At 47.2% G+C, this 25,137-nt stretch overlaps 2 protein-coding genes across 2 annotated transcripts in view; one reads left to right on the top strand and one right to left on the bottom strand.

Moving 5' to 3' along the window:
- LOC113241874 (transmembrane 9 superfamily member 2-like) overlaps positions 1 to 5,986 on the top strand; it is a 71,399-nt gene extending 65,413 nt beyond the window's left edge. The window contains exon 17 of the mRNA XM_057314808.1: positions 5,789 to 5,986. Coding sequence (XP_057170791.1) covers positions 5,789 to 5,856 — 68 coding nt within the window. The 3' untranslated portion in view covers positions 5,857 to 5,986. The remainder of the gene's footprint in view (positions 1 to 5,788) is intronic.
- A 9,352-nt stretch (positions 5,987 to 15,338) lies between these two features.
- Positions 15,339 to 16,820, bottom strand: GPR101 (G protein-coupled receptor 101). The gene has a single exon (XM_026479692.2). It carries the CDS (start codon positions 16,818 to 16,820, stop codon positions 15,339 to 15,341), a length of 1,482 nt encoding a protein of 493 aa, XP_026335477.2.
- Positions 16,821 to 25,137: the final 8,317 nt, after the last annotated feature.

The following is a 25,137-nucleotide window of genomic DNA, read 5'->3' as shown; positions in this document are numbered from 1 at the left end:
GAGCCCCCCCCCCATTGGGCTCCCTGCTCAGAGGGGAGTCTGCTTCTCCCTCTGCCTGCAGCTCCCCCTGCTTGTGCTCTCTTGCTGTCAAATGAATAAATAAAAAAAAAACTTAAAAGATTTCAGTTCTAAAAGGCCAAAAGATCAAAAGGGGATAAAGATATGTTAATACTAATCATTAACCAACCAACAAAAAGTTATTAAGCTTCTACGGGCTTGGCACTGTATTAATAGGGAATACAGAAACATAGATCTAATACTGTTTTTTGTTTTTTTTTTTTAATACTGTTTTTTGTTGACTTGACTATGTGCCAACTATTTGCATGTATTTATGTCACTTAATTTTCACCTAATTGTCTAGTTATCACGAGGTGTTAGGTCATATTACTCCCATTGTATGGATGAGGAAACTGAGACCCAGAGAGATTAAGTGACTTGTTGGGGGTCACTCAGCTAGTAAGTGTTGGAGCTCCAATTCAGTCGAACCCAGGTTGCTCTGACTCCAAAGCTCATTCTCTTACCTACAACTCTCCATGTCCTCCTCAAGAGAGAGGCACTTTCCTTGAGCTGAGGCCAAGCCAACAACCAGAGAATGCCTGTGGAATCTCCTCTGTGGTCCTCTGTTTGATCAGGTGGACTGCTCTGAATTGGGAGAGCTAAGATTGGCACATCTAAGACAACACAGCATCGCCCTCGGGAATAGACGATGGAAACGAGTATCTCAAGTCTTTCCCATGCCCTTTTGAGCCTTCTTTGAAAAATGGAAGCACGTTCTTCCAGTTTTTCCTCTGGAATTAACTTCATTTACTTCTTCAAGCCCAGCTCATTCTGGTGTCAGTTTACATGTATGGATCTGCGTGCTAGGTGCTGCGGGAATGAGCAGGACGGAGTCCTCTCTATTCTTGAGGATATGGAAAACCTGCGGCTCCCATTGTTTTTCCCAGCGCAAGTAGTTACGCACTTATGCTAACTCTGGGCCCTCCGGTAGCTAGCTGTCTTCTTCTAGTTTTGAGTGTCATGCTGAAATATTTCAAAGGAAGGGAAGCGTTCCTTCCGCCGTGGTAAGCCAAGTCTGCACCCCGTGCTGTGTCCTTGACGTTCTACGGCGTCTCGTACCTGAATTGATTTCTACTCCCTACACCCCAAGCTTTTCCTGTCCAACTGCTGCTCATTCTCTGAGGTCTTTCTGCACAAAGCAGTTCGTTCATGGTCACCTCAGCCCGAATTGCTCTCCCTATCCTAGAACAATCGGGCAGAATTGGCTTTGGGGCCCAGCTGTATTGCTTTTTGGCTGGGTGTTGTAAGGCAAGTCAAGAGACCCTCCGAGCCTGTTTCCTTATAGAATGGGGAAAGTCCTAGCACTGACCTCAGAGACTTCGACTCAATCTGATCGCACATGTAAGCACTTAACCCAGAGCCAGGCATATAAGTATTTAGTAATCAACATGTCATCCTCCTCATTATTATCATCGTTGTTGTCATTGTCATGGAATACAAATTTGGTCATCTTATTCTCTGGCTTCTGTATCTTCAGTGGCTCCCAACTTCTTACCTTGGCATTCACTCTTTGGCTCTCACCTACTTTTGCCATTTCTTTCTCCTATGTGCTTTCTTTGATATTCCCTTAATTCTGTTTTTTCTTTTAATGTTTTAAAGAATATTTTCAGTTTATTATTTATTCTTAAGTAATCTCTATGCCCAACATGGGGCTTGAACTCATGACGCCGAGAGTGGCGTGCTCTTCCAACTGAGCCAGCCAGACAGCCCGATGTTCCCTTAATTCTTTGATCATACACCCTTGATGTCCCAGTACTTCTCCCATCCTCAAACGGCTCTGAGTTCAACTTTAAGGACCTTCTCTGTGATGCCCTCTCCAAATTCTTGCCATTCATTCAAGAAGTATATCTCAAATACCTACTGGGTGTCAGGCACTAGCCCTAGAGGCCGGGGCTTTAGCAGTGAACAAAACTTCATTTAAAGGGACGAAGATTTCTCTCCTCATGGAGCTTACACTGCTATGCAGTTCATCCAAACAGTTCAGTTTAAACTTTGTTATCTGCCCACAACGTGCTCAGCACCGGGGGTACAAAACTGAACAAGCCTTAACCCCTAGCCTCACAGCTATAGTCTGGAGAGAGAAGGCCTCTGAACAGATCATTCCACGCGTTGTAGCAAGAAGCCTAAAAACGAAGCTCAGGGCTTTGTGGAAGCAGCGAACTGGGGCGCCCAGCACAGGCATGGGGAGGGCAAAGGAGGTCAGAAAAAGCTTTGCTGGAGAAAGTGATAGCACTTCCTTGAGGGAAGACTGAGTCTTACAATTTGAAGGTGGAATTGACAGGCTGAGCAAGGCATGGGATGGGGAGATCTGTACGTAATCTGGGGCTGCTGGAGTTTGAAATTTAAGGCACGGAGCGGCAGGAACAAGTCCTAACGAAGGAGGCTGGGGCCTGGTCCTGGGGGGCCTTGTGAGCTTACACCAACGCGGGTATGCATCACATTCATTTGTGGGAATGATTGAAAACCAACACAGCTGGTGCCGAGGGCCCATCTTGAAGCCCTGACTCAGAATCCTTGCTGATGTTTATTTTTAACAGCTTAAAAGGTTTCTGATACACTCAGGGGTTCGAGTGCTTTTGCCATGGGGAGCTATTAAAGGTTTGCAAGTAGAGGCATGACAATCAAATTTGTGCTTTGGAAAGCTCAGAGTCACTCTGACCAAGTACAGGATGGACTGGAGAGAGAGAGAGAGACTAGAGTAGAGGCGAGCCCAGAGTTTTCTAGATGAGAGATGAGGAGACTGTGACGTCTATGTCAGTGGAGATGTGTAGGATGGCCATCACCTGAGATCATTCCCTACAAGAGCCCTGTTCTGTCCTTCTCATTACCGACCCAGCGAGGGCCGGGCCTAGAGAAAGTGCTTCATGAATACTGAAACGTGGCTGAAGGGAGTCAAGGCCCCCAAGACTCTTCTCCAGACAAGCTTTCTCTTTATTCCTTTGTGGAATGGCTTTCCTTCCAACTTGAGGAAGACCTTTTGTCTGCATGTCTTCCTCACTGCTGCAAATTCCGAGATTAATGTGTATTGAAATATAGCCCCCACAGTGGCTGTGGAAAGACTCTTTCAAGGTTTGTTCGTATGGAGTGGAATGCGGTGGACTTTCAAAATGTTTTATTTGGCTAGTTTCTTCTTCTTTTTCAAGTGTGCCTATATAATGACTACTTTGAGAATGCCTCGGAAGAAATGTGTATTGGAGAGCAGTCCCAGGGTCAGGCTGTGCGTTCTTCACCTTACAGAGTTGCAATTAGGGACCGGACAAGGGGAAATATGGGCTTCTCTGCTTGACTTGATCAAGATCCTTTATCCCCTGACCTAATGATATAAGGTTACGAAGCTTAGAAAGAAACTAGGACATTTCTAGTATCGGTTTCGTATTTTCTCTGACCTGAGGCAAAATTAGACCAAGACACCAAAATGACCATTCTCTCCCTTTCTGGCCCATCTCTGTTTTTCTACCCGCAAACTGTAGTACAAGCAATTGGGTCGTAGAAAAAAAAATCCATTTTTCCAGATCCTTTAAGTTGCTTTTCAATTGTGTGGTTCAGTGGCCCTTAGAAGAGAAATTTCCCCACCTCTCTTTATAGTTAACGCTGTTTGTTTACAGGAGGGGACAGACGGAGAAAGGCAGGCTAGACCAGAGGTTCTGAAACCCTGGTTATGTATTAGAATCACCTGGGGAGATTTTAAAAATCTTGATACTTAGCCTGCATCCCAGATCAATTAAATCAGAATCTCTGGGGGATGTGATCCAGGCAATAGTAGTTGTCAAATCCCCCTAGATGATTCCAGGGTACAGGCGATGTTGAGGACTACTACACTAGTCAAATAAGCCCCATGTGGCTATATTTTTCAAGCCCCAAATCAGAACACGAATGCTAGCTCTCATTTCTTAAGTGCGTACCCTGACGGGCACCCTAATGTATCTTATCTTTTTCTCTCAGGTCAATCCCGTTAGTTGGGTGGGGATAGAATTCAGAGGACTTAGCTCAGCTGCCTATGAGAACAGTGTGAGAGTTGATGGGACTTTGTGTTTCGGGTAGGAGACAAGTTGGGTATTGTAAGTAGAGCGTCAAAAAGTTTGAGAATTCACAGACATTTCCGTAGTGTATGGGGATAATATGCAGCAAATTGAAGTCAGGAATGTCTTAGATTCAGAGACATGTGGTGGTAGCTACACATTGTCGTCTCCTGAACCTTAGAAGTTGTTGGATTCAGAAAAGGAAGCTTAAAATGCGAATAGGTATCATCATCCCCGTTTTTCAGCTGAGAAAACTGAGGTTTAGCAAGATTGTCACTTGCCCAGGATCAGACAGCTAGTAACCAACGAGTAGCTTTATGTCACTCCAGAGCCCGTGATCTTAATCACTATGCCACAGGCTCCTGCCAAGGAGCTTTGAAGGCTGGGAGGGAAGTGGCATGATGGTACACTGGATGGGAAGTTACTCGGAGCTTGGAAGCTGGCAAAGAAAAAGGGACCAAACCCTGCCTAAAGCTCTCTGTGATTAACATGTTTTCCTAGATGATTGAATTGTCTTGAGGTGCCCCATTAGATTATAGGGTCTGGAAAAGAAAACTCCTGTTAGAGTTTTCTTTGAGTCATTGAACCGTAATATCATCTGAGAATTGTTTTTATAACATGTACATCAACGAAATCCTATGTTAAAGAAAAATTTGCCCAGAATTGTATCACCCTACATATAAGGGTATCTTCGTTGGCCCATGCCCTCCTCTGTCTCGTCCACGGGTTTAAGCGTGTACAGGGTTCACACTGGTGAGTTGCGATCTGGCTTACCTAACACCGTATTATACAGATCATGCCACGCTGCTGTGTAGCCGTTAAATTTGTCATTTTTGATGACTATCTGATTTCATTGAGCACTTAGTCCCTCATTTAGCTAAGTCACCTATTGGGGAGCATTTGGTTTGTTTATAATTTTTCAATATTATTAATCATAGTATTATGAACACCATTTTTGCATGTAATTTTTCTTCTATGGGGTCATTTTTTTTTTAAGATTTTATTTACTTATTTATTTATTTGAGAGAGAGAGAGAGAGCACAAGCAGGGGGCAGAAGGAGAGGGAGAAGCAGACTCTGCTGAGCAGGGAGCCTGATGTAGGACTCCATCCCAGGACCCTGGGATCATGACCTGAGCCGAAGGCAGACGCTTAACCCACTGAGCCACCCAGGCGCCCCTATGGGGTCATTTCTTTAGGATAAATCTCCAGAAATGGGATATTTCTCATGTTTAATAAGACAAAACTTTGATTTATAAAACTAATTTATGTCCTGAGTGTGCAAGTAAATAACGGATTATTGCACTTTTGTTACATCCAGTGATAATAGTTCTTGACATTTTCTAAATTGAAGCAAGTTATACCAAGTTTATTATATGAGAAACTAGCCTTGGACCTCTTTGTATCCTTTTTGAAATAGAGAACTTAAGCTACTTATTTTTGTAATTTTTTTATTTTTTGCTTTGGTTAGAGACCTGCAGCGTTCAATCAAACGGATTCTCACACCCTGTTGCAGGCAGCTGCCTCCAGCCCTGCTGCTCGTCCTCTTTGCTCAGCAAGAGAGCCTGGTGATTTTTTATTGGATAATGTATGAGTCTGGAGATTTAGAGAATCAGTAGTCCACCTCCAAACTGACAGGCTTTGCATTTTTGAGAAAGCTACTCTGATTTGCTATAGTGTCTGGTTAACAAGGATCTTTTTCATTTTGTTTCAGGGACAATTGGTTTTTTTTCCTGTTTCTGGTTTATTACTAAAATCTACAGTGTGGTGAAAGTGGATTAAAGAATGTCCCCCAGAGGCTTCCAGGCACATCACCGCTGCTTTCGAATATATCCATCTATGTCTATATGAGCATCTGTAGAGGTATATGTGCTTCCTAGTACACATTTTAAATATATATATCACTCAAAAATCTCCTTGTCTGGCCTCAGTTTGTATGACACAAAATACTGATTATGTGGAAAAAACAGGTTGGTTTGAAAACAGGTTTATTCTAAGTCAGACTGTCCTGAAAAGATACCATAAAAAGATTTAATTGAAAGCTATTAGAGCAAGGGAGGCACATTTCTTTACAAAATGAAAGCTGAGCACACGGGCTTTTCAGATGAAATTGTTTTTTTTTTCCCCTTCTTCATTTTGTTTACAGCATCAGAACAATTGTCAAATAAATCTTAGGTAAAATGTGAATTTTTCTAACGTAAATGGATTGTATAGACTGTATCCCACCCTTGTATTTGGATGACCATTTTGTTTTATGTATTTATTTATTTTTGAGAGACTTATTTATTTTAGAGAGAGAGAGCAGGGAAGAGGGAAAGGGAGAGGGAATCTTAAGCAGACTCTGCACTGTGCAGGAAGCCCGACATGGCGCTCGATCCCAGGACCCTGAGATCACGACCTGAGCTGAAACCAAGAGTTGGTGCTTAACTGACTGAGCCACGCAGGTGCCCCTATTTTATTTACTTTTTTAAGGAAGCTCTACGTCCAACATAGGGCTCAAACTCACAGCCCTGAGATCAAGAGTCACTTGCTGTACTGACTGAGCCAACCAGGTGCCCCTGGATGACCATTTTAACAATGCACATCGTTTTTTGTTTTTTTTTTTTTTAAAGCTTTTATTTATTTGAGAGAGAGAGAACATAAATGGGGGTAGGGGGAGAGGGAGAAGCAGACTCCCCACTGAGCAGGTGGCCTGAGGGGGTGCTCCATTCCAGGACCCTGATCGTGACCTGAGCTGAAGGCAGGCATTTAACAGGCTGAGCCACCCAGGCGCCCTGCACCTTGGTTTAGTATATAAAGTTTATGAAATACCAGGTACTGCTGTTTTATACCTTAATTAAATCTGTGCATTTCTGGTTATTGGTTGTCTTTTTTCTGTTTGCTGTCCTTCAGAGGCTGAGAATGTTCAAGTTTGACGTAGCTGTGTGTAGATGAAAAATCTTGAGAGCCAATTTTCTGGAATTTATTTGCTTTGACTAAACAATAGTCAGGTGTCATAACTCCCCAAATGTCAGGAATTCATATGACAAATATTCTCCAACCTTGCAATTTTGGGAAAGCAGTCATGAAAATCATATATTTTCTGTGATAACATTTTATTGATAAATATTCCTGGTGGAGGAAAATGTTTGAAAACTATTTATGCACAAGCTTCAATTCATGAACATTCTCAAAGCCCGCCTTAAGCTGAGGAGTACTTGTTTGAGTGTGTGGGGATCAAAGAAGCCCCATTGCTCTTGAAGGGGAGATTGGGATGGGGACAGATGGGCTCAGAGAGTTGCGGTTCTGAAGGAGGGGGGGGAGGTGAATGGAGGTTGACTGGTTGCCTCAAGGAGGAAGGTAATTCCCTAGCCAGTAGGATGCCTTTGTCTCTATTGAAGGATCAGGGCTCAGACCCCAGGCCAATAGGAGCAGACTGGCGAGAGAGGGAGTGGCTCTAGGTCAAAGTGTCTATTGACAGTGGAATTTTCAGATCCTCTCCATCTCCTCCCATTCAGCCTCAAAATCAGGCCGAGCCCTACGCCCTGCCTGAGAGGAGTAATTGCTGTTCTGAGATTCATAGGAACCAATTCCATTCTCCTCTAAATACTTTGAACTAAGCAGTGTTATAGTGAGCTTCGGGGGACTCTTCCCACCAGGTTGGCTGCCTGGGAGTTTTATCTAAGCTCACAAGGCCTCCTATTTGCACTGATGGTAGTAGTTTGCTTGAAAGGCAAATTTGTTAAAAGAATGAGCTCTTGCCATTAGTGACACCTGGCTGGACCTTGAGGATATTATGCTAAGTGAAATAGACAGAGAAAGACACGTATCATATGATTTCACTCATACTAGAATCTAAAAAACAAAAATGAACAAACAAACGGAAAGGGACTCATAGGTACAGAGAACAAACTGGTGGTTGCCAGCCGGTTGGGGAACAGGGGATGGGTGAAATAGGTGAAGGGGATTAAGACGGATAAACTGCCAGTTAAAAAGTAAATAAGTGATGGAGACGAAAAGTACAGCATAGAGAATACAGTCAATCATATTTTAACAATGTTGTATGGTGACTGAGGGTGACCATACCCATTGCGGTGAGCAGTGAGTAACCTACAGGGTTGTCGAATCACTGCGCTGTACACCTGAAACTCATATAACATTGTAGGTCACCTCTACTTCAATAATAAGTATTAAAAAGAAATAGAAGGGCAAATTTATTTTTGCAGCCGCATGCAGGCCTCATGGCAGCCATCTTTGAACATCTTGAAATACAATGTGTAAGTCAGAATTTAGCTTGATTTTGGAGTGAAAATGGAGAAGAGCACTTTACTTTGATTGAAACGGAGATGAATAGCTCCCTGAGCATCTGAGCGTGGGCCATGAATGCCACTCGGGAAGCACGGGGTGTGCAATTCCTTGAACTGCTGCTGATGAGACAACGGAAGAGCTACTAGTAGGCAAGCACGTCAGCGCCAGAGGAACGAGTGGGCTCTTAGGTTTCAGACGTATTTGACTATCTCGTCGGTGTCCTGTGTCTACATATGTCATGGTTGGTGTTCCGGGTATAGCTTTCTCACCCTGGGGCTCCAGGGAACATGCACCCGCCCTCCTGTTCCATAACCCCTGGTGAGTTGGGGCTAAGCTGAGGTGGCTGGGACTGGATTGTGCCAAGGGCGGTGTCCCAGTCCCGAGTAGTGGGGCAGCAGGGGCAGGAGCCCAGTGGGGGTGACCTGGGTGCTGGGTAGTATGAGGGCTATTCCCTCCCCTTCCCCCTGGTCAAACCTCATTGCCTTGGGAACGAAGGCTGACATTTGGGAACCCCACAGACCACCCGGCCCTTTCTCCACTCTGCCCTCCCCACTGTCACTTTGAAATCCCTTTCATTCAGAGGACTGAGGCACATGCCCCTCTTCCAGCAAGCCCATCAGGATGGCTCCCCCATCCCGTCGCATATTTCTTGTATTGGGACAGCACGATGTGAAATCTTGGAGCCCATATGTTCCACCCTACCACGTAATACAGTTAGTTTATCCCGTCTCTTCCCTTCCAGAGAGAGAGAAACGCATGGAGACCTAGTTGTGTGTTTTCCTCACTGTTTTCCCACCGAGCTCGGAATAATGACCACATATGCACATTAAAATTAGACTTTATTTAGCATATTTAAGAATACCAAGGACAGATTGACAGCACCTATTCAAGAAACACAAACATTACTTAATAATATTTAGTTAAGCCACAAACATCAATCTCTCTGCCTTCCCCAAGCCGGGGTCCCTTATTCCTGTCTAGCAAAAAATGCATTGTAACCATTTTAGAAAGGATCCAATTTAAACCAACCAATACATGAAACCTTGTCCTTGGGCAGAGTCTCTGAGACTACTGGCCCGTGTTAACAGTATTGATTAATGAATTTGATTGGGGTGCGAAGGGGTTTCTCTTCTTGCTGTGGCAGGAGGATAAAGCCCACCCCTTTTGTGCACCTGAAGGTAAGTTGTGCCAACGGGAGCTTGGCCTCAGGATCGTGATGTGGCAATCCTTTGAAAAGGCACTTTTAAATTACAAATTTTTTTTCCAAAGGAAAAGGAAAATTTTAAATTCAAAATTGAACATACTAAAGAGAACTGTATTCGACTGAATGCATCGTTCTGTGGTTTTCAGTCTCAGCAGCACATAAAATTTGGTTTTCAAGGCAGTTTTAGAAATTTCTCAATGAGGGTATACATATATACATAGTCTTCTGTTTTCATATTTTTGTTCTTAAAATATAATAAACTCATGGTTCTCTCTTTTTGTCTGATGCAAATGCTGTTGATACACGACTGTAATATTCTCCAACACCTTAGCTGTGACCCCCGGAGGAGTCCCACTACTTTATTTACCCATTCGTGCTCCAGCTCACCTCTCAGGCCACCAAGCAAAGGAAAAACCCAGAGCAGCCTTCTTCTGGGTTTGGGTGCTGCTCTGGGCGGGGGGGGGGGGATGGGCTCGGCGCAGATCTGCTGAACGCGCGTCCTGTCCGTTCACGGTCAGGTACTGGTTGGGTCTTGAGGGTACGGTATTTTTTTTTTTTTTATCCTGCCAACAGGACTCCGATAGGACTCTATTCTGGGGTCTGTGCTCTTTGAGGGGGAAAGCGTTGTCTTTTTTGTTTTTGCATTCTGTACGTTCACCCGAGGGACAACCAAGCGTGTTGTGGAGAACCGCCAGTGAGGACTTCAGCCAAGAAGATTAATTCCCACTAAGGATCAGTTGTACCAGAATAAGTTCTCCCCCGTCAGAGACTATCAGGGATTTAAGGAATGAGAGGCACCTGTCCCTGCCACCCCACCTTGGAGCCATCTCATACAGTCTGTAGTATACATTTTGAGAAGGAAAATTTTAAAAACGAATGTACTATGTTCTACTTCAGAAACTGACCAAAGCGTGGGTCACACATAAAATTCTGCATGCATTTTATTAACTTTACAGGTAAGAACTACCCATGTGAAGGATGACACAATCTATGAACACACACAATCTAATATCTAGCACCTTATCTCCAAGAACACTGGTGTTTTATATACAGTTACAGCTTACATTTAGGAGAACTACCACAGAAAGGAACACACCACTGAAACGGACCAAAATGTCAATTTTTTAACATCAAAGTTGTAACGCAGACGAAGCGGGGGTTGGGGGGGATCCACTCAACTTTAAAGCACCGAACTAAAACCAATCTTGTTTTCGTCTACGGTTTGGAACAAGGGCGATCCGGGAATGAGTCCTCAAACATAGCGAGCCTCTCGTGAGTGTAGAAATTATGTTGTTTCCTCCTGGTGTGTGTACTTTGAGATCTAAGAGCTTTGGGAGGCCATGGTGGGAACATTTGACTCCTACTGGCAATCTTAGTTTACCTGGAGGATTCTTAACTCTACTTACCAAAGAGCGGTGAACTCGCCAGTGATGTGGCGATCAGTGGTCAAGTTCTGTGGACTGTAGCTTTCCTACTTCTTCCTCCAGCCAGTCTTGTTGCTTTTAGCAGAAGACTGCTGTAAGCAAGCTGGGCATTGGCCATAGAGGAAGAGATCGTTTGTAAGTAACTGGAAAGAGTTTTATGACAAGGGCTTCTTTTCAAGTGTTAGGCCATGGTCTGCTGTCTGCTGTCTGCAGCTCACGCTTCCGTCCCCTCCTGCCTAAGCTGGGAGGGGCTTTGAGGGGGGTCAAGAGCACCTGTCCAGCCCATAGAAAATGAGAGAGACAGAGATAAGGAGGGAGAGGGTTAAAAGCTATGACTGACCAGATTTTCTCTCCTTATCTTGGTAACTGGCTAGCAGCCAGCCGTTCCTTTAATCTTTTGTCTGCTCTAGAAGGAAAAGACATTTTGCTGAGAGAAGCCTCTCCTGACAGCACGGAGTTTGTCTTAAAGAGGAACACAGCAAAAAAAAAAAAAAAACAAAAAAAAAAAAACAAAAAACCCACCAAACATTGTGAGGGGCAAACACTTCTTTTGGTTCTTTTTTCCTCAAAATATGGGTGAGGGCAGTTGTGAGAGAAAAAAAAACCCCAGATGATGCCTAATTCTTCTCTCCAAATGGTGTATTTCAGACATTTTTAAGAGCATTTTGGCAAAGTCTAAGAAAGAATGCCTAGTTTCATCTTGTAAATTATTCTTCAAGGTAGTATGAAAAAATCTTTTGAAGTAACTTTATTTAGTTTAATTGGCTAATTATATATAAAATAAGGCAATGTTAGGCACCTTATAATTTTGTAGGTAAAAGATTTTTTAGTGTTTTTTTTTTTTTTTTTTTTTTTTTTTTTTTTGCTGCAATCCCTGGACAGTATCTACAGGATTGAAGGTGTCCCCAAAGATGGGCTGTACTGGGGGCTTTATGGGTAGGAAATGAGGTGCCTACCTCCTCCTAAGTTATAAAATGGCACTTTTCCTTACCTGTTGAATTTGAAGCTGCTATTCCGTCATCTCTAAATTGGACTGGAGTTGGGGAGGAGACAGAAAAATACCTTTCACTGCTGGTCACTCCTACCTTTCACTTGTCTCCTTTCCTGCTTCCATGGGCCCCCAGGTTCCTTCGAATCTGTCAGCTCTGGGTGCAGGAGGGGACAGACCAGCGGGGCAAGGGGAGGGGGAGTAAGACGGGTGGGGGTAGGGGCCTGAAGGCAAGAGGTAGGTAGGGAGCTGCTATTTGTGGTACCTTCGAGAAGATGGACCCTCGAGTCATAGAAGCCGTAGAAGCCCAAGGCTTGCTCCTTCTTACTACCTTCCCAAACTTTTTGAAATTGGTGTGTCAGGGAAAGCACCTGCGACTCCTTGGCAAACTAGAATCTTTATTATTTTAAAATAAGGAAATCATTAAATTGGAAATCACATCATTTCAAAGTCTGGTTTGTCTGGCCCCTGTACTTTAATGGGATTTTTACTGCACATATGAAGTGGCCTTGGCAAAAGAATACAACCCTTAAAAACATTTAGGGAAAGCTATTGCACACGAGGATCTGTGAGGCTAACGATGACTTTTTTGTGTGCTTTCAGATTTTTAAATGACAAAACAGTATGTGCAGTAAAACCTCATTAAGTTGATAGTGTTTTATTCAAAATACCACAAAATTTGAAGCAGTTGCTATCTTGAACTAACTAGAGGCCCTATTGTTCATTAAGTAGAAAATGTCAGCAGAGCGGAGTGCTCTTAATTCAAAGGTCCTCTTTTCCAGTCCCCTATTTTCAAAAGATTTTCACCTTTGAAAAATCCAGTTTGCTGTAAGAATGGACAATGACTAAAATAGGGAAAAGAGGAACTTTAAAAAGGAGATTGGTGAGTCTTGGCACCCCGGACACTGTTGCATGTGCTGTTAAGCGAACTTACCACACTTGGACAGGTTCTGGTTCCATTTTGATTTGGAATTTTGGCAAACAATTTTCTCTGATACACTTTGAAGGGGTTGAGCTTTAAAAAATAAAACAAGAAGTTCAGTTTCAACAAAATATTTGGAGACACTTGTGTTTGAAATCCTGTTTCTTACCCAGGTAAGCATTTCTACTCAAAGGACAGGCTCTCGCTACTTTGAACTGTTCTGACCATGACAGACCTTCAAGGCGATGCCCCTCCCCCCATAAGAGGACTGGCCACAAGGGCCATTTCTCCACCCACATATCCTTTGAGGACAGGTCACTGTAAGAGTCTGGCAATAAATTGGTATGATAAATTTATGACTATTTCTTCACCTTATACATTTTAGTAGAAAAATAAATGATAGTGCAAGGGGAAATTTCAGCCCACATGTCTTGTCTGAATTACCACACGCTCCACGATGATGAGATTGGAATTGATAAGATTTTCACGGACATACTGAGTTGACTGGCCAGCTCAGTACTGTTTGCTTCTACACCCCTCTCCTTTCCTAAACTCTGAACGTGCCAATCCCAAATTTCCACGCAGACTTATTCATAGCCCACATACACTGCTGTTTACCTCTCCCCCTTGAGAAGCTCATGTTGGAATCTGTGAGGAGGAAGAGATAAAAAAAATTCAATGAGCTGGTCATTTACATGAATGAAATTTGAGTTCTAATATAGACATGGTAATCACACAAGAATGAGGCTAAACTCCGAATATGGCCATCTTTACGACCACCTGGTGAACCATTTTTCAACCAAATACCCCCTCCTCTCCCTCCAACCATATTAACTTTGGATTTCTGCACAAACAGTTGACTGGCCACAGAATTGCTTTAATCTGATCATTGAGAGGATCAAAAGCACTGTCTTGACCATTTTGGGGGTCCATGTTTATTTGATCATGTCGATGTGGTCTGTGCCCTCAGAAATACACCGGCATATCCTAACCCAAAGTGATTTCGGGGTTTGAGATGCGAACCCTGGGGATAATTTAGGCATTGTAAAGTCTTTCCAAAGCAACGTATTGCAGTAGCAATAATTAGGATATGTCTGACCTGAATGCTTTAGTTTAGGATTGTTTGAAATAGATCAGATGCTTGCCAGGTATTGTGAAATCACCGTCTCTGCTATTTCTGACTCTCTTGCATGTCTCTTCCACATCTGCAGGGAGCTTAAAGGCTTTAGAGAGAGCCACAGGTGGAAAAGACACGTGGGTGTGCCTGGAGGAAGGAAAATGTTTAGCCTGCCTTACTTGCTCCCCATGTGGAGGTCACGTTTCCTGTCTATGATCCCATGGACACAAAAGAGATTTCTAATGGGCGGGCACGTCACTCTTGATTGGCAGTGTGAATTTTGTAAACTTTTGGCCACTCCCACTTGCGTTTCTTTTTCTTTTTTCTTTTTTTCCTGGAAATACCGTTTGACCAAAAAGGCCTCTTCTGGAACCCCTGCACCCCCCCCCCCCAAAGTGACAGGCAGAGGAGGTCTGGAGGATTCTTATGAGCATCCCAATTCAATCACAAAGGGAAAACTGTAAAATAGTGGCATGCGTTCTGTCTCACTATTATTTGAATAGGAGACAGAAAATAGTTTTAGTGTCAATTGACAATTTTCCATTTGCACAGAATGACCTGGGCCCCAGCCCCTGCACAAACTCAGGGTTTTACAGAAAAAGCCAACTGTTTAGCCTCATGGATGTGTGTTATTTCTCTAACTTTTCCCTTGGACTACCTTCCCATTTCAAACATGCCCTAATGTCCTCTTCTGCTTTTCTGGATCCCTCTCGAGAATCTAGAAACATTCTTGGTATTTTAACTACACAGTGCCCTTTGCCTTAGTTTCTAGAGTAGTCTTTACACCAGACCGTGGGTCTCCTGAGTTTGGAACTTGACTCGTACATTGATCAGTCAGTCGGGTTCTGCTTCTTGGGCTCCACGAATGATTTGGTCCGCTGCTTTCCTTTCAGTTGAACACTGGCTATAGCCCTTACCCATAATCTCTTGACCTGAGGGCCTAAAAGTCCTTAAGTTCACAGGCATCATCTTCCTTTTTCCTCAGAGCAAAAGCCTACACGCTGTAGCTCTGGGGAGACAGACACAGGTCCAAAGCAGGTAGCCTTTGTTGCTTTAAGAAATTTAGAGCCTAATAATTTTTTTTGGGGGTAGTTTCAGTCAGAATCCTCAAGTCCAGGCTTTGAGGGGCACACTTCTAAGGGAAAACTCCAGTTCCTACCTCTTCCATACATGTATCTATCTTGTGGTGAGAAGGATGTGTGCAAGGCCTTTGCCTGAAATGGTATGGGGTGGCATTGCTGCGATTGGGGGTGGTCCACGTGAAACAAAGCTGCTCTTCTTGCGGCACTGTGCATGGTTCAGGCTTCGCCTCCGAACTGGCTTCAAGGCAAAAAGGCAGAATCACGAGAAGGGACGGTCTTGCCTTCAGTTCCACCCTCTGTTCCGGGCAGGTCTGGGCGGCTGTCTTCTTTGGGGGGCTTTTCCTTGCAGAAGAACTTCCTCAGCATATCCTGGATTTCCTTCTTGATGGTCTTGTGCATGTAGCCATAGACGTAGGGGTGGATGCAGCACTGCAGGAAGAAAAGCCAGATGATTATGGTGATCGCCCACTGGGGTACCTCGGTTTGGACGTCCACCCACACGGCCAGGACCGCGAGGAAGCAGTAGGGCCCCAGAGACAGCACGTAGGAGAAAATGATGAGGAAGATCACTTTCGCGGCTTTGCACTCGTAGCATCTGGGCAGGGGAAGGTCGCCGGTGCTGTTGCGACGACTGGCTGGGAGACTCTCCGGGATGTTCACGGCCTCGATGTCATCCTCACTGAAATTGATGTCATCCTCGCCAAGTTCAATGTCATCTTCGCCCAGGTCAATGTTGCACTGGCCTTCCTCCATGCGGCACAGGTCTGCCGTCAGGCGGCGGTCGGCTTCCGTGCCATCTTCCTTGCCCTCCACGCTGCCTTCCCCGGCCACCCAGCTGCTCTCTCTGACCTCCTCGCTGCCCTTGGCCGCCGCACCACCCGCGCTGCTCTCCACGCTCCCTTCCTTGGCCTCCATGCCACCCTCCTGGGCCTGGACCTCACCTCCGTGTTGGCCATGGAACGCATCCTTCCTCCCTCCCTCTTCATCCTCAGTCTCCACGCGGTCCTTGGCTCGAACCCCCAAGCTGTGGCTCTTGACGTTGTACAGCAGAGCGTGCTGCCGCCGGGCTGCGCCGAACACCACGGAGTAGCAGGCAATCATGACCACCAGTGGAATAACCATGAAGGACACCACGCTGAGAATGGCATAGCTGGGGCTGGCCCCCCAGATCATGGAGCAGAGGGCATTGCGCTGGTCAAAGCCAGCCTGGCCCCAACCGTAGAGAGGGGGTGTGCTCTGCAGGATGGCCACGATCCAGGTGCCGTAGAGGAGCATGTACCCCCGGCGGTGGGTCATCTTAGAGGGGTAGGAGAGAGGGTGGATGATGGACAGGTAGCGATCCACGGACACCACCACGATGGTGTTGACACTGGCAAAGGCGAACAGGTGAGTGAGGCTCACCAGGGCGGTACAGAAGTGGCTGTTGAGGGGCCAGAAGAGAGGCATGGAAGTGGCCACTACCCAGGGGGCCACGAGCGAGATCTGCAGCAGGTCAGTGACGAGGAGGTTAAAGATGAAGCGGTTGGTGACCTGCAGCAGATGCGGCTTGCGGTGCAGCACGAGCGCCAGCACTATGTTGCCGACGAAGGAGACGGTGAGGAAGATGAGCAGCACGGTCGAGCGGATGATGCCGTGAGCCAGGCTGATGGGCATTTTGGAAAGGGGCACGCACGTGTGGCTGCTGTTGTTTTCGCGTGTGCTGTTGGTGCAGGTGGACGTCATGGCGACGGAGGGTGGGCGGCGGAAGGGGGGCACGGACCGGAGTCGGTGCCCGTGCTGGGGACGAAAGAGACACCCGGGCCCGGTTAGTCATCCCGCCGAGAGGGGCCGCTTCCGGGACCCCCTCCCCGGGACCCCGCGCTGCCCCGGCCGGCGGGAGGGCAGTTTCTCCGCACTTCCTCTTCCGCTCCCGGTCCCTCCGCCCCGCTGTCTCGGGGTCTCGGGGTCCCCCACCCGCCGCTCCCGCGGGCGTGCGCGCGCTGCGTCTCTCCCACATCGTCTCTGCGTCTCTCCAGCACTCTCTTGCGCTGGCGCATGCGCGCGCGCTGTCTCATGCCGGCGCGCTCTCTCCGCCTGTTTACGTGTCGCCCTATCTCTCCCCAGTGTCCCTCACCAGCGCACTTGTCCTGTGTCTCTTTGGGGTGCGTGGCCGTGTCTTACCGTTTTTCTCCAACTCTCTCGCCCGTGTCTCTCACTCTGCCTTCTGTCTCTCCTTCCCAGTCTCTCGCTAGCACGTGCGCGCAGTCGTTCTCCGTCAGTCTGTCGCTCTCTCTCCAACCTTTCTGTCTCTTTGTCACTCCTGTCTGTCCCTCCAGGTCTCAGTCAATTTCTCGGACTCAGTCCCCCGCCCCCCCCCCGCGACCCCCGCCCCGCTACTCTTTCGCCAGCGTACTTTCCCTGTAGCTGTGTGCGCACGTCTCTCTCTGCCTCTCTCCGCCTGTCTCCCGGTCTCGTCCCCGTCTCTCCCTGCGTCTCTGGCTGATGCGCTCCCGTCTCTCTCTGTGTCTCTGCCTGCCGCGGTCTATGTCTCTCGCTAGTGCGTGCGCTCCTCCGTCTTTTCCCGAGGCTGTCTCCTCTCTCCGGGTATCTCCCAGCCTATCTCCCCGACAATCTCTGTGGGTCCCCAGTGCACCTGTTCAGTATCCCTCGCAGCCTGCGTGTCCCTGTCGGTCTCCGTGTCTCCCCGTCTCCCGCGTGTCCCCCCGCGGTTTCTGTCTCTCCGCGCGTGAAGTTCCCTCTTTACCGCTGTCTGCGCGTCTCTCGCCGTTGCCCCTGAAGATTTACTGCCGCTGTCTCTCCCGGTTGTCCCTGTCTCTCATTGCTCAGGCTATCTCGCTAGCGCGCGCACTTACAGATTCGGATTCTCTGTCTTTCCCTCTGTCCCCGGGACTCTCGCGGAACACTTTCTTTGTATGTTTTAGTGCGTGCGTATCTCTGTGTCTCTCCGTTCGTCTCCGACGATCCCTCACCTCGGTTTTTCTCTGGACGGATCTCTGTCTGCGATCTCTATCTCTGGGTTCACTATTTCGCCACGGAAACCAGCTGCCGCCCTGGCCACCGCGGGCTCGGCGGATAAAACTAGTTTCTCAGTGGCGCAGCCACCTCTGGATGCAGGGAGGATGCCTCCTGCGACCCCCTCTCCGTATCCTCCAGCCCGCCCGCTATTTCTCTATATCTCGGGGCGGCGCGGCTGGGGAGAGGGAGCTCGGGGAGAGCAGGAGAGGAGTCAAGGGTGCCGGGCTGCTGCAAGAGTCTGAGAGAGGCAGGGCGGGAGACCCCGGGAGGCAGAGAAAGAAAGAGAATGAGAGAGAGGAAAAAAATGAGACCCGGAGGGACAGAAAGAGGAGAGACAGAGACAGGATGAGAGCCACCCGGAGAGGCAGAGAAAATGATAGGAAGCGGAATGGAGGCAACGAATGAGAGACAGCAAGCGAATGAGACGCAGGGAGAGACGGAGACCGGAAAATCGAAGAGAGACTAAGAAAGAGAGGATGGGGAGCAAAGGGGAGAGCGGGGGGCCGCGCGCGAGAAGTGCGAAGGCACGGGCGAGGGCTGCGGCCAGGCGAGCGGGGCGCTCCGGGGCTCGGCGCCGCCCGGAGCGGCTGCCGTCGGGCCGCGGCGAACTGCGCGTCCGGGGCGCTCGAGCGCGGGGCCAGGTGGGCGCGGGGGCCGCGGCGCCGGCAGCGAAGCCGGGCCGCTTACCTGTTGCTGGCGGAGGCGTCGCGCCGTGGGAACTGCGTGCCGCTCCCTCGGGGCCTCGCCGCGCTCGTCCGGGCTGCCTCCCGAGGCGCCGGCGGCGGGGAGCTCGCGGCGGGCGCGGGGCGCGGCGGGAGCGGGGCGTCTGAGCCCGCACGTCCGGCCGGCGCGCCGCGCTGCGAGCTCTGAGCGGCGGCGGCGGGGGCGCGCGGCGTCTTAAGGCGGCGCGGGGCCCTCACCTTGCGGCGTCCCCCTCCCCTCGGCCCCCGCCCGCGCCGGTGACGCACGAGGCTGCGGGAGCCGGGAGGAGCGGGCCGGAGGGTGGGGGGCGCCGCCGCGGACCCCGCTCGGATCTTCTCCCTCCGCGTCCCCCACCGGGACGGCCGGAACTCGTCGACACCTCACAGACTGGGGATTGTCACCAGGACGGATTTTCATGCAAACCTGTGCCTTCCCGGTCCCCGGATTTCGGGCCAGGCCCCAGCCACGGACCTGCTCAGTTCTTCCAAAGAGGAGCAGAAACCTGGGCCCGGGCCTCGGGCCACGACCTTTGAAGACCCCCCCGCCCCCACTCCACTCCCTTAAAGTAGGAACCACCCTTGGGCCCGAGAGAGGAATCTTGACTTTGAGGTCACTAATTTTCCAGTTTTTTCTAGCTCCCAGCAGGGGCTAAACAGTAGTTCCTTTCCTGTGGGTTTTGGGAGCATTTCGTGGAAGAGACGCTGCTTAAGTGCCCACTATATTACTTGATTGAAGTCTGTCTATAAGTCCGCCCCCCGCACCGGGTACTGTGGTACCGTGTTAAGCTGTTAACACGGAGAATACCACCGAATACTTACCTCAGCCTTGTGAGATAAGTACTGCTATTCTTTTCATTTTATAGAGACAGAAACCGAAGCTAAGGGAGATTACCATACTTGCCCAAGTTCAAGTAAATGTTGCACCTGCTTTATTAACCAAAACTTTCTGGTCTCTCCCAAACCTATGGAGTATTTGCTCTGTATCACGCCCGGGCAGACACAGGGCATAGGCGTCTTCCCCTCCGACCCCCTCCCCGCAAATCAAAAGGGAGGGCCAGGCCTGGGAAGGTATCCCGTATCCCAGTCCAGGGGTCATTTGCGTCTGGTTTCCAAGAGATGAGGAAACGTTTTCTAGGTAGGAATGAAGGGAAAACATGTTCTGCAAGAAGGAGACACGCGGGCAGAAATAAGGCTGCGGGAGAGAGCTGGGTGCCAAGAGAGGCTGCAGCATGGTGAGTGTCAGGAGGGGAGCTGGAAAAATGGGGCAGGGGCAGGTCCTGAAGGACCTTGAACGCCAGCCTGGGGACTTCGGACTGTATCCTGAGGTCCCTAGAGGGCTGGTGAGGATTTGTTTCATTATGAACAATTTCAAACATACACAAGTGTAATGAGAATAATAAGATAAACCCCCATGTTGCCACCTTTCAGCCTTAACAATGATAAATATTTTGCCATTATTGTTCATTGATGGTTTCCGTGCAGGGCAATGTGATGAGATTTCTGTTTTTCCAGGGCTTCTAGAAGCAGGGCTGAGGTGGGGGTGCTAGACATTGAATGGACAAAGAGCAGAAAGGAGGCTGTGGCAGGGGGCAAGTCCAGTCTTGACAGGTCTCACATAGGGGGTTGAACAGAGAGACCCACAGAGAGGCAAAATTGACAGAGGTGAAGGATAAGGGCAGGAGGTGTTGGAGAGGATCTAGAATGAGCACAAGATTCTGAGTTGGTTGATGGGCTAGAGAGAGATGCCCCTACTCCTGCATCCCATGCCTCCTGGACAGGGAGACGAGGCAGGTGTCTAATCAGGCTCCAGGACGCTCTTTGGATTTTAAGTCCTACATTTGCTGTAGATCATTTGTCTGTTTTCTGCTAGGCCTGATTTTATCTTCCCAAGGTTGAACGGTACAAACCTGGTCGTTTTTCCTGGAGACAGTTTCCATGATAATCACTCACAGTTATTAATTTCTAGCCTCACGCTGGCCATGGTGCAGAATCCGGGGTGGCACATGCATCATCAGGTGGAAGTTCCCTCAGACCCTGGTATTTTGGAATCCCTTGGGAGGCAGTCAAGCCGTGAGAAGTGGCCAGAGGCAAAGGCCAGTTCAGTCCGTCCCGCCCTTTCCTCCTGTCCACTGTGGTCCCGAGAGTTCCCTGGACTTCTGGGGTCCATCAGGGACAGGGCGCAGACCGTGAGGTACATATTAAAGGGGGGTGCCTAGGAATGGCAGGCGCATGGGGTTTGCGGCTGCTCCCCTGGGCGCCAAGCGGGATGAGGGGCGTGGAGCAGCCCCAGTGGGATGAGGCCTGTGCAACTGAGGCCAGTCTGCCTGCAGGGGACAGCAAGAAAGCCAAGGAAGCTCTGGGAAAGAAATGAAAGTCTTTTTTTTTTTTTGGTAAGGGGAGCTATTTGAGGGTTGTAAATCCTCAGGTGTCTGTTTCCTCTTATTCCCTCCAGGCATGAACAGAGTTGGTGTCCTTGAATTTCAAAGGCATTCAAGTATCAGCATCCCAACTGGAGGTATGTGGGGGGCCTTGGAGAATGTGGATTTGGCTTCAGGCCCTGCAGGCTCTGATTCTGATGGCCTTGGAAGAGCCCTTCAACTGACAAGCTTCCTTAGATTCTGGAGAGGTTCTTGGGGATGAGACAGGGAGAGTTTGGGGTGATGGCACAAGTCACTTAGTCCTTTTCCCACCTTCAAAATTCTGTGGCAGCAGAAGTAAGCTGGGGATAATGCTATTGATGAGGCAGGGCTGGAGAGCAAGAAGCTCCTAGAAGAAAGGGCTCTAGGGCCTGGCGACAGTCACACGCTGCAGCAGTGGTCAGCAGCATGCCAGCCTTCTTCCCAGACTTGTTCACCTCATCAGACTGCTCTGATGGCTGAACCAGCTGCTGCGTGAGGGAAGTCACAGGCCCACGACCCGGTCAGGTATAGGTTCTGGTAACACTGGAGGTGCAGGGGGTCCTTGAGTGCCTACCATGTGCCAAGCCCTATGTTTGCTTTATCCTCTTTAATCCTTGAGGAAACTCTGCAAGTTAGAGATTAATACAGTTTTTTTTAGAACCCAAGCCATCATATATCATTAAGGAAAAAAAATGCTGGAAATTTAACTGTCATATCACTCATAGCAATATACCTCTTGATTTCAAAGATGCTAAAATGCAAAACAAATTTTTTAAATGTGCTTTAGAATCAGTGTATGATAGTACCATCCCTGTCCTTACAGAGAGGTTGAATAACTTACCCAAGGCCACACAGCAAGTACATTTTGGAGCCGAGAGGTTAAAACCTGTTCTACCCGACTCCCAAGCAGGGACATTTCCTAGACTGCTTCTTGGAAGGCTCAAGAGGCAAAACAGAAAGACTCCCAGAGACCCAACTTAGAAAAAACGTTTGGAATCCAGGTGAGTTGCCAGAATTGCAGGAAGACAAATGCAGGTGCGGTGATAATGGCCTCTCTTAGTGGGACACATGGCTCCCATAGGTGGTGACATGACTAAATTAATCTAAATTCTAAGTCACACTCCTCTTGCTTAGCGAGTTCGTAATAAGTCAGTGGGGAATAATATATGGTTTTGTTCTGGAGTGCCTATCCATGGGGGCGTTTTAAGTTTTTCCATGTTATGAGCTGCTCTGGCATTCTTTAGGTCAGCCCTAGGGGTTGCGTTTGCAAAATCCAAACAAAATTAAGTACCATCTGGGTGTGAGCTAATATTGCCCACTCTGTGGGTTTGGACAGGACGGAAGGTCTGGATTTCAAAGCTATGTCTATCCAAATCAAATGGTTTGGAAGAGAATATTGGCAGAAAATAATTGGATGGATTAGAAACGAAGAGCAGGAGATCTGAGTTCTAGTCCTAGTTCTGTGGCTAACTTGCTGTGTGACTATGAGAAGATCCCCTCCCCTCTCTGATCTGTTTTATTAACCCACCAAATGAGGGGAAGGGAGTGTTAGATAATCTCTAAGGATCTTGTCAGTTTCTGACTTTTGATTCCATCTACTTTCTATCAAGATGTTACTAAAAATCCCCTAAACTAATCCAACTCAAATATTTAAAAACTGAAATCTGGACTTCTGCTTCTGGCCATGAAAGAATAACAAAGACTGGGTTTACCTTTCTACCTTAAACAACTAAAAAAGTGGACAAAATTTATGGAATAATGATTGTCACACACTGGAAAACAGGAAGTACAGGACAGTAATCCTCAGGAAAAGAGAAATAAATGAGGTGAGCCCAGTTCAGTACATAGAAAGGGTTTCCAGGTGGGGAACTCAGGTTGAACCTGAAAATCTGCTTAAATTGAGGAAACAGAGTTTAGAATTCAGGGAGGTGAGCTTAGCTAGAATTTACAAGGTAATATACTAGAGAGGAGCTTGAGAGAGAGAGAGAGAGAGAGAGTGCACACTCCAGGGATCTGTAAAAGGTACCTCTCAAATTTTTGACCAAATACTGATCAGCACATGTGTGTGAGAAAACTACCTATGGCTGGGGAAAGAATGACTCAAAAGGAGCAGGTAGAGTGATTTCTAGAACTCACGCATGGCTGGCTATAGCTCAGTTTCCCAAAAGCCAGAGAGAAGACACTTCATAACATATAGGGCATCAGACTCAATACTCAGAAGAAGATTGCCTTAGTGGTGGGGCCAAATCACCTTTAGTCTGAAGTTTGTTCTGATCCCACACAGCAAAGCTTAAAATCAAGCTTTGAAAGGATTGAACAGCTTCCAAGTATCTTTACCACAACCCAGAGCAAAGCTCAAAACTATTTGAAGGAGTACAGAAATTATCCAGCACCCAACAAAATAATATTTGCCAAGTCTAAAATCCAATAAAACATTACGAGGTGGGCAAAACAAGAAAATGTGATCCCTAATAAGAAGAAAACTCCTTACATAGAAACAGACGCAGATGATAGGATTGGTAGACAAAGACATTAAAATTTTTTAAAAATAGGCTTCGTATGTTCAGGAAGGTAGAGGAGAGCATGGGCATGTTAAGAAGAGACACAGAAGAGAGAAAACAGACTTAAATCTTACTTCTAGAGATAAATAATATTAATGTCTGAGATAAGAAATACACTAGATGACAGTATTTACATGTTAGATGCTGCATAAGAAAACTCCAGTGAACTTGAAGACAGCAATAGAAACTGTCCAGAACGAAACTGAGAGAAAAAAGAGAGAAGAAAATGACCAAAGAAAGCAACAGTGAACTGTGGGACAACTTCTAGTGTAATTGAAGTCCCAAAAGGAGTTAGGGAGACAGAAATATTATTTGAAGACATAATGGCCGAAACTTTCCAAAGGGTAATAAAAACTATAAACCCACAGATCCAAGAACCTCAACAAAATTGAAGCACAAGGAACCTGAAGAAAACCGTATCACAGCACATCAGAATGCTTGCCTCTCCATAGAGCTGGTAAGTATTTGGAGAAACTAAAACCTTCATACACTGCTTTTGGAATGTCAAATAGGGCAGCCACATTGGAAAGTGGTTTGGTTAAAAAATGTTAAACACAGCCCTACCGTTCGACCCAGTCTTTCCACTCCTAAAAGAAATTAGAACATTTGCCCATGCGGTGATGTACACGAACGTTTATTGTTCCTTTATTTGTAGTAGATAAAAACTGGAAACAATTCTAATGTCTACCAGCAGGCAAATGGTACCTTCAACACATTGGAATACCATTCAGCTAAAAGAGAACAAATTGTTGATATAGATATGACAACATGGATGAATGTCAAGATAATTATGCTGAGTGAAAGAAACCACACAAAAAAGAGTACATCCTGCATGATTCCATTTATATAGTGTTTCAGAAATGCAAACTAATCTAAAGTGACAAAAAGCAAGTCAGTGGTTGCCTTGGGATGGGGGAAGGGAGGGGAGGGGAATAAATTACAAAAGGGATATGAAGAATCTTTTGGAGGTGATGCAAATGTTCATTATCCTCGTGGTGGTGATGGTTTTGCGGGTATATACCTATGTCAAAACTCATCAGGTTGTACTCCTTGGCTATGTGTGGTTTAATCTACATCTATTATACTTAAATAAAACTGTAAATACAAAAGAGCCCCTGGAAAAGAAAACCCCAAGGCCAGTGGTTTGTGTCCCCAGGATCCCACCTCAAGCATTAGTACACTGGCGTTTGTCCGAGGGAACCATCAGGCCCCCCAGCACCCCTGTCTGGGCTGTCATCAGTCCAGCCTTGTGTTCTAGTCATCAGTGTCCTTGCCCCGTCTTCCTTCCATGATGGGAACACAATGTAAGCTCTTCCCAAAGGCTTGCAGAATTGTGTCCATCCCCTCGTGGCTGGCTAACAGC

Source organism: Ursus arctos, chromosome X, assembly GCF_023065955.2.
Source record: "Ursus arctos isolate Adak ecotype North America chromosome X, UrsArc2.0, whole genome shotgun sequence".
NCBI classification, from domain to species: Eukaryota; Metazoa; Chordata; class Mammalia; order Carnivora; family Ursidae; genus Ursus; species Ursus arctos.
The sequence above is the reverse complement of the archived record's forward strand: the minus strand, read 5'-3'. Positions and strand labels throughout refer to the sequence as shown.

Bases quoted from the DNA above. Each gene is read 5' to 3' on its own strand.
- GPR101 (XM_026479692.2), bottom strand. From the start codon at position 16,820: ATGACGTCCACCTGCACCAACAGCACACGCGAAAACAACAGCAGCCAC.